The sequence below is a fragment of the Meleagris gallopavo genome, chromosome 3 (assembly GCF_000146605.3).
Source record: "Meleagris gallopavo isolate NT-WF06-2002-E0010 breed Aviagen turkey brand Nicholas breeding stock chromosome 3, Turkey_5.1, whole genome shotgun sequence".
Classification (NCBI taxonomy): domain Eukaryota; kingdom Metazoa; phylum Chordata; class Aves; order Galliformes; family Phasianidae; genus Meleagris; species Meleagris gallopavo.
The window spans coordinates 10,692,125-10,701,973 of NC_015013.2; the positions used below are offsets into that span (position 1 = coordinate 10,692,125).

Consider the following 9,849-nt stretch of genomic DNA (forward strand, 5'->3'; position numbering starts at 1 on the left):
AAAAAGATGGAGATTAAATATTTACTGCATAAACTTCACATTCTTTTGAGAGTGATGCTATGAGGACCAATTATTTTTAAAAAGAATAAAAGGTTCCAACTTCTAGGTCTCTGATTGACGGATTTAATTAGCTGAAGTCCAATTACTAAAGGATTCATAGTCATTTGAAAGTACTAATTACAAATAAAACATACAGAAAAATTTTTAAACGTAATACCAACTAAACATTTCCATAAACAGCAGCACAGTATGACTTTTATTACAGAGGAGCGAAGGCTGCACTCAGTGCACTGAGTTTTTAAGACCTCATGAAGTAGGAATGGCTTATGTGTTTAGAGGACAAGAATCAAACATTCTGTCCAAGCTGGAGTTGGTGATCTTTTCTCCCAATTCTTCAGATTTTTTTCTTAGATTCTAAGAGCTACAGCCATTGCTTCTTTTCTCACAAAATACACACTGCATCTCATCTGCCTGGGATCAGTTCCATAGCCAGGTGTCTCCAGTGCACTGGACCATCATGGTCATGGTGCTTCAGAGAAGGAAGACAAGGCTTTTTGATCTCATCCTGCACTGACAAGGCCATGCTGAACTAAACATAATCCAGCTGTGATTTGATTCTGCAAAGAAAATATTGATGGGTCTCGTTACTCAGTCCCACAGGAAAAAACAGCAAACAAAAAAATAGCAATTTTGTGTCACCACGCTGGAACTAAACATCGCTTCCTTTTAACTTCACTGCAATAATATTAATCCTTAACAAGAGGCATTATTTACTGTGGCATTGATTTTTATGTAAATACGCTCTCACATGCTGTACCACTGAAAAGGAAATAAACTGCTAACAACAGAATTCATTCCCAGAAGAATTTTCTGTTCACTGAGGGTCAAAAAGTGCACATTAAATTTCCTCTATTGCAAGTACTGCAAACAGATTCTAGAACTCAATGGCCTCAACAGCAGGATGTGCTCACCATCCTGCACTTCCTTTGACTTAGTGACAACGAGTAACCCATCCCCAGATACAGTGGGTTTGGGTGGCACACAGCAAAGATCATCTGTACATAGTTCAGATCAAACAGCTGACAAGATTTCAATCTTATTTCAAATGCTTCTTTAGAAATCAGCTGGAAAAATGTGGTGAAGGTTTTTATGACGGTTATTCAAATTTATGGCTCAAAATTACGATGACACCTGGCAGGATACACTAAGGGAGGGTAAGTGGCCATAACATTCTTAGCATCTTCACCAGCAGTGCCCTTGATCACCGATAAGATGAAAAATAAAATGCATTAGAATTTGTTCAAAGGGTGTTTTATTGTTCTTTTTTGGTTTTGCATTTTGCCTTTTAAAATCAAAAAGGTCTCCTTATTTTAACCAGCTGCACTTAAATCAGTTTTACTGAACACTGAGTGTAGACAGAAGCAGGAGACCCAGCAAGGATGTATGTTACTCCACTCTAAGGGTAAGTGGCAGCTGCCTCATGTAAATAGCTGAAAGGGTAGAAAAGAGATGAAGAACCACAGCCACTGTATTCAGTTAACAATGCAATATTCATTCCCTAACAATATTCATAATCACTTTTTCTAAGAAGAAGAAAAAGCACTCACAGGTTGTACTATGAGCTCAGCTCTCATCAGGCAATCCGAACAGTTTTGCAGAAGCTCCTGAATGGTGTTCTGACGTCTGGTAACTGTACAGGTCCCATTCTGACTGTTGGGGAAGAGAAAAATAAGATGAAGTAAGTACAAAGCAAGCACACTTCACAAAGAGAAATGTTTAGTAGGAATTCCCAATAGCCACAAGAAGTTACGTGAAATAAGAAATCTAGTTAAGCTTTGGAGGCAGCAACATGCTTGGTCTGCTCCTTCCTCCATAACTTCACCATGAAGTTTAATGCTGATTCCACAGTGGTAGAGAGACTTTGTGCATCAGCAGACTTGGAATAATTTCACCGCAGGATCATGCAGAAGATGGAACCCCCCATGAAGTTAAGAGAAAGGCTTTCTTCCAGTACAGGTATTTGCAGCTTTGACAGACGAAATTTTGACAGTAGCACAGTATAACTAAATTATTCACGATCTTTCTTAGAGTCAACACATTAGAATGTAGTTACATTATTGTATAAGTTATCATGCCAGCCATTGAACTTAAGAGTATAAAGGGATCACAGGATTCTCTGCTATGCAAGTGCATGAACACACACGTCTACACAAGTATACAAAGGATCTTTTTATAAGAGGAAATTATAAAAAAAAAAATCAGTGAAGTGTCTCAAAAAAGGCATTACAAGATGCTTAAGCTATTACAAAAACAGATATAGGGGCTGGAGTCAGAGGACCTGTTTTTTCACAACTATATAAAAGGGAATCTTGGGGGTTCCATGTAAAAGTACTAGTTAAGAAACACTAGAGGAGACAACAGCAAAAGTAGATAGTGGGATCATTATTATTGTCTTGTACATAATCCACTGCAACTGCACCACCAGAAGGTTGCTTTTCCAGGATTTGCTCACCTTGGGACCCTGCCACCAAAGCGAGCCACTGCTAGTTGAAGGTGGGTGAGGTGCTTCAAGCTAGAAATCATTCCTTGCTGATAGAATCAGAGCTCCCAAGCAAGCTCAGGCAGCTCCCAAACCCAGGCACTTGCCAGTAAAACTGAAGTAAACCACTACTAAGAGAGGATAAGAAACAAAGAGGTTTCCACGCCTTGCCTAGTTCTCTGACTATGGTGTTCATAGCAGGTAACATGCTCCATTTTAATTCACTGGAGGCCCAAATCTTCCATACAACTCTAATATCAAAAAGACTATCCGTGCAAGCCCGTCCAACGCTACATACCCAGCACGTCATTTGGATACTCCAGAAAACTTTCCATTGACTCCGATCATACTTAGCAAAAGGAATTGTGACACATGATAGAGTTGTCCTTGGGAAAAATCACTGCTGTGAAGGGAAACATTCAGCAGTACGCTTTAAGAGGGCTTTTGAAGCGTGTGTAGCTCTTTCTTTAGCAGCCTGTCATTTTCCTATGAGCATTTCTTGAATAAGTGGTAAGAAAAACTTTAAAGCTGTTCTTGTCAATACTTGGGAATAAACCTTTGAAGACAGAGGCAGGACTGGAGAATCACTGGATGACCTAAAACAAGCTGTACACACACAACCCTTGCTTACACCATGACCCTTTGGCTGCATAAACACTGTACACCCTACTGTGCTATGCATGCCTGTATATCTTGGAAACAGCTTAAAGAAAGCAGCTACACAACTGATTTTATGCCAGGTTTCCCCATCGGTTTCCTTTTCTAAATAATTCCTTCACCTTAGGCCTCACTGTTGTGTTTGGATCGAGATATATCTGACTGCATCTAAAATTTACATTAATTATACCTACAATTATGCTCATTAATGAAACACTAAAGAAGAGAGAGGAATCTTCCACATAATTTTCTCTTTTTGGAACACAAGAAGGGTATTTTATTCTTCAATTGCTTTTGTAATCATCTCCTGATAGCTACAAACGCCCAATGTCCATTAAAGCCAAAGGAACCAGACCTCTGCTCTAATAAATTAGCATACCTCCACTGAGTTCTGTGTAACTTGACTGACCTCAAAGCAATTAGCTCACCTTACACTGAGAGAAGTCTAAATAATGTCTAAACAATGACTGTCACAGTTAACACTCTGAGGAATTGTGAAGAAAAGGTACTTTCTAAAACCAAACTACAGGAAGAAGTTGGTAGACAGAAAAATACAGAATTATAAGTATTGTGTGTTCATTCCACTGCTTTAGAATACCACATCCAGTGTTACTGCCCCAAAATCTAAAAAGTTGGAAAGCTTAAGATGGCTTAATACAGGTGGGCAGAATGGATTTAAGGCAGGAATAAATGCCTTGTAGTGTGACGTTTCAGTATAAACTACTAAAATCTTTAAATGTAGACCTGTAACTTCTTTGTTTATTGCTCATGGGGGCATTCACAAGAAGAAAGCAGCAAACATTTGAGACTCTTTAGTCTGTCTAAAGACATAATAAAAAATAACGGCAGAAGTTGTAGCCATACAAAATGAAACCAGGAAAGAGCATGGCAGCTCAGCTTTCTGGGGCACAGCCAGAACCAGAAGCCCACAGAAGAGATTATGGTCTGGAGGAAGAGCTCCACCAAGACAACATGATGTGAGGCCTTCACATCTCAAAGAGGATTTAGCTGCACAAGTATACTCCAGAAAAGCCTACCTCAACATATACTGGTTGATTTATCAGATGCCATGAGGACAATCCAACATGGACACAAATAAAATACTTGTCACCCATGCAATGAGAAAGTATTTCATAAGCGGTTTCAAAACCCTCAGCTCTGATTTGGATGGTTGGACTGGATGATCTTGTAGGTCTTTTCCAACCTTGATGTTTCTGTGATTCTGATACACCTCTTCCTGAAGCCAACAGGCCTTTAATGGGAATGAATAGATCAAAGCAAAAACCCCTATGTGCAGTAAGGAGAAATCCAACCTTGAGGTAGAAGCAAAAATCCAAACAAAGAAATACCATATTCAACACAGTAGCGTACAGGAAGGAGAAAAACACTGGACCATAGACAACTTTGCAAATCCTATCTTGTAAACATGGTAGGTGGCATTATAATGTAGAGGCACAAAAGAACCTGGACTTCTGAAGTACCCTCATGTAAACTAAATCCTCTTTAAAAAGACATTTGTGGCCCTCAGAAGGACGTAGGACCCTGACAATTCTCACATAATACAATTAGTGGTTTACCTATGAATGGTATTTTAGAATCATAGAATAGCTTGCATTGGAAAGGACCTCAAAGATACAGTTCCAACTCCCCTGCTGTGGGCAGGGTTGCCAGCCACCAGCTCAGGCTGGTACCCCATCCAACCTGGCCTTGAACATCTCTGTGGATGGGGCACACACAGCCTCTCTGGGCAGCTGTGCCACTGTCTCACCACACTCTGAGTGAAGAATTTCTTCTTAACATCTAACCTAAACCTTCCCTCTTTCATTTTAAATTCATTCCCTCTTGTCCTCTCTCCTTTCATTTACACGAACAATATTACAGTAATTGTAGATAGCAGTCGTGATGACATTTTGATTTGGTTTTAACCCAACATCATCTAAAGCTCAAACATGTGAATGGGATCCTGCTGCATCAACACTGCGGACACACCAGGCAATAAGAAAAGGCCACATTTTCACTTGGTCTAGAGCACAGCTGTAAATACAGAAAGAATTTTCAAAATTTCCAACTATCTTTGCAGAAAGAGAAGGAAATGGAGGTTGGACCTTTCAGCCAGGTTTACAATATAGGAGTGCAGGGGCACCTACTGAAAAATACACACATCTGCAAGATCCCAGTTAATGGCTATGCTGCTTTGTGTCTGCAAACCCTGTGGAATAGAGCTGAGCAAAACAGCCCAGGCTGCTCCAGACCTTAACTACCTCCTTCTACCTGCACCTTGACATGCCAGACTGCAATATATATTTTGAAGGCAACTCATGAATTTTAAAACGGCACTATGAAACCAAATTCTTTATTAAAATGACTTGATTTTAATAGTCATTAATTACTAAAGGTACAAAAGAAAACATATAGGGATAGTGTCTTTGTTTTAAATCTCTGAGAATACTTCAAAACGCAGAAGAATCACTTTTGATTTGGAAAAGATCTCTTTACTGTGAGGCTGACAGACACTGGAACAGGCTGACAAGAGAAGTGTGGAGTATCCTTCTCTGGAGATATTCGAGACCCATCTGGACGCTTTTCTGTGCAACATGCTGTTTAGAAGACCTCCAGAGGTCCCTTCCAACTCTTACAATTCTGTGAAGGTTGCAGATGTGAAGATGTGGCTGTAGGGATGGGAGAGCACCTTCATGCTGCCATCGCTCTGTATAAGAAGCCTGTTACCTCACGGAAGGGCAGAACACACGGCTCCCTTGCTGTGCTGCATTCCTGCTCTCCCAAAGAAACAAGGAGAGCACAAGGCCCTGCTGCAGCACCTCTTCAATGCCCGCTGAGCTGAGCTCAGCCTGCCTTGCTGGTGAACCCTGAGTTTCTGAAATAGGTTTGCACCTTACTGGTAAATGCTATCCCCATGAGTGCTGCCACTGTCCAGAAAGAAGAAATAACAGATGCTGCTGTTGTCAGAGGGTGGTGAGTCCAGAGGAGTACTCCTGAGGGGGAACACAGAAGCACGTCCAGCTGGCAGCACCATGGGACTGCTTCACAGTTCCCTAATGCTTTAGAAGCACAAAAGGGATACTCTCACCCAAAGACTTGATTCAAGAGGGTGCACACCAGCTCAGAATAATCCTTGTTAAATTTTTTGATTGCTCTACAAAATATTTACCCTGTTAAAAATCCTAAAGCTTTTTTTTTTTCCCCTAATTATTATTCAAAAAGTAAAAGAAGCTTTAAGAAAGGTCTTGCAGCTCTGAAGTTATCAAGCAATTCCCATAATTCAACAAGGAGGCTGAAACTGGGCAAAACAATAGCACCTCCTATTTTTTTTTTCCTCCATTCACACAAACTTGTTTGAACAAGCAATAGGTTCATCAAGGGATTACCGGAATGCTCAGGGTAGGCAAGTTAAAAGAAAAACCTGAACTGGAACAGCAATCTCCAGCACACAGGCTGCACCCGTCATCAGCGAGCTGTTTGTGTGCACCTGGAAATCAAGTGTTAGGGAATGGATTTGATTTGTAGGAAAAGTCTGACTAATACTCTGGAGAGAAACTGATAAAAGGTAGTTAATAGCAATATCCATGCAAATACAACCAAAAATTAAACTACAGTTTGCCTGAATACAGTTCAATTGAACTCTGACAGCCAAACACAACTGTCAGCAAACACTCTGTGCACTGCAGGGGAGTTGGACTGGATGGCCTTCGAAGCTCCCTTCCAACTCAAATGATTCTGTGATTCCTTGACCAGGAATTTTCTTGCGTGTGCATTCTGTGTGCATTTCTGTGCATTCTCTGCTCTTACTGGCTCCATTTTGGCACGCTGCAGCCTCATCCAACACTTTCATATTTGAAAGCATAGAACACACATGTAGACTGCAATGTGATAAATCTCAAAAGAAATCTGTATCTCGCATTATTGGGCGCTTAATCCTTTTAGGGGTGTGCAAAAAAAGTCAGTGCTGACACATTAAAACTGTCAGGTGCTTGCAGTGGAAGCTGCAGGGTTTCACAAGGGGCCCAGCCACACCTGTTTGAAGAAATTCTCACACTCCTGAACGGGACTTTTGCCACCGGGATGAGTCACTGGGAGCAAAGGCACCATTTGCAGAGGCAGCAGCTAGTGGCTGTACGCATGTCTGCACAGCTCACACTGGGAGAGAGGTGCACCTGGAGCCCACAGCACAGCAGGGCACTGCAGCCCCTCCAATAACAGCCACCTGAAACATGGCTGCGCTGGAAAGCAGCTTTCATGCTTTCAAAGACGAATAGCTTGCAATGGAATCGATCTCTCACCGGTACCTATAAAAAAGGTGAATTAGGAGAGGCACAGTGTGGTTTCTTTACCTCGTGGCAGCATTACCAGCTACTGATAAGAGCTGTTCTCCTGCTGGCTCTGCTAGCGCAGCAGGCATTTGGCAGCTCAGGCACATTCTTTACTCTCTGTCTTCTGATACTTTTGTTTGTCACTGGGGCAGCTCTCATGGCCGGCACAGCACAGCACAGCGATTCACCTTGGACAGGATCCTGCAGACCACCACAAGGCCAACGGGATGGGCAAAACTACAATTCTGAATCTGTTTCCTTTAAATTTACCCAGTCTGCCAGCCCCCTGCAAGTAATTTCAAGGCTTCAGTGTGAATTTCTGACTCTTTTTCTACATGTAAGGCACTGGCATTACATCAACCTTCAAACATATTTTGTGTGGAAACCAGTTAATTCTTGCAGCAATGCATTACTTGGTAACCGCAAATCTTATGCTCTTTTTATTATTTTTTTGCCTGATCTCAGCCATGACAAATAAAACTGCAAAACTTGCTACTGTCATCTTCTCTGCTAGCATCTTCCCATCACAACGGCATTGATAAATACTTGGTTGATGAATTTGCAGTTCAGGGGTGTGTGACTCAACGTCAAGCTGAGTATCTGTACCCAGGGCCAAGCTCATCCTGAGTTCCCAAGCCAGAAGAAACTGGGAATGTTGTAAAAGCACCTTGCAGAACCCTGAGGGTAAGGAGCGGCTTATATTGCTCTGTGACTAATGTAACACTCAGCACAGACTTGTTTGGCAGAATACGCCCCAAATCTTACAAGACCAGATCCTATGTTGAATCCTACTGCGTTTAAAATTCAGGTACAGGAATTTTCCTCATTGAAAAAAAAGAAGCCTCTGTCTTTAGGTTTGGTAACTGACACTGAAATTTAGCATTAACAATATCAGGCTTAATAACAACCAAAACCAATTCCACAGATCATGGTCCTGGTCCTGCAAGCACAATACACACAGGACTCAGAGCATTTTCTGCACATGTGCAAAATTAGGCCTGTTTTTTTCCATCATTTTTTGGCATTCAAGTCAGCACCAATCCAAAACAAATCTATGTAATGGGTAAGATACAAGCACATACAACATTTTGCAATTACTTATATAAAATGTTATGGTCAGACCTCTTCATGTACAAAAGATTATACATAAAATACGTATACGTATTTCAATCTCATTAACAAGGGTCTTTAGTTCCACAAAAAGACATTGGAATAAGGTGAAAAGGAACTTTCATCGTAACGTCCTTGCCAAAAAGGAGATAAGAACATTATCTTACAGAGAGTTGATGAAATGTTGATGGAAGACTGTTAACCTCTTCATCAAGCCTGTGCTAAGGAACTACTGAAAACTAAAGAAAGAAGCATCTAGCAAACTACGGGCTTGTTTGCAATATCTAACAGAAGCCAAAGAATGCTAAATAAAAGGCAAGTATTTATTCTCTAGTGAAAGCCAGGACTAACGGGGAAGTCACACCACTGTAACAGTGCTGGAATGAAGTCGGGAAGAAGAACAGTGAAGAAGCAGCATGCTGTCATTAATTTTTCATGTCTGTCTCTTAAAAGCAGTAAAGGTCCTCATAGTGGAGCACTGCTGGCAAAACAGACCCTCAAAAATGCAACACAGTGACAGTACTTCGGAGTCCTAACATGCACTCTCCCTTGGAAAAGCACTGAATTGCTCTAATTATATTGCAATAATAGCTATTCTCGTATTCCTGCAGCAGTAGGCGGACATGTCCCAGCAGCAGCTAATCAGAGGGCACAAACCAAACCAAAGGTGAAATGAAGAACTAAGAATTGTGCAAAGCAACAAACAAATATGGGAAGTACACAGGTTTGGTCCTCCATTCATTGGTCCTGGGCAGCAGATGCTAAGCACAGCTCTCACCACTGGGTAGGGTCCCTAATTCCCAAAAGCCTGATTCTCAGCTGGCACACGTAGCTTCGTGTAGCCTGCACGTTGCCAGCTGCTGTTTGCTTACTGTATACACTGAACTCTCATCCTGCTGCAATCCGATCAGGATGTCCTAGCAATAAAGCCAGGGCTGGACTTGAACACGAACAGCACTCCAGAAGCGATGCCCAGTGGCATCAATAATGAGACCAAGAGGTCCAACAGAACCAGCGGCGAGCCTAACCACCTACCCGTACCCGTCGGAGGCGTAGTCCCCTCCGTAGGTCTTCTGGTAATAGTAGGTCTTGTGAGTGTGGGTGCCGCCGCCGCCACCGCCCACCACATGGGAGCTCATCTCGTAGCGCAGGTCGGTGCCCGAATCGGCCCGCGCCATGCGGCCCAGCGTGTTGATCCGCGGGTGCGAGCCGCCG

The 9,849-nt window shown here is 42.0% G+C and overlaps 1 protein-coding gene across 4 annotated transcripts in view; it reads right to left on the reverse strand.

Annotated features, from left to right (window-relative positions):
* Positions 1-9,843, reverse strand: part of DSP (desmoplakin) — a 37,183-nt gene extending 27,340 nt beyond the window's left edge. For 3 of the 4 annotated variants that reach the window (XM_019613757.1, XM_010708379.2, XM_010708377.2), the window contains exons 1-2: positions 9,670-9,843; positions 1,608-1,710 (exon numbers count right to left, since the gene is read on the reverse strand). In XM_019613757.1, coding sequence (XP_019469302.1) covers positions 1,608-1,710; positions 9,670-9,812 — 246 coding nt within the window. In that variant the 5' untranslated portion in view covers positions 9,813-9,843. The remainder of the gene's footprint in view (positions 1-1,607; positions 1,711-9,669) is intronic. The other variant, XM_010708378.2, reaches the window with a different exon arrangement.
* Positions 9,844-9,849: the final 6 nt, after the last annotated feature.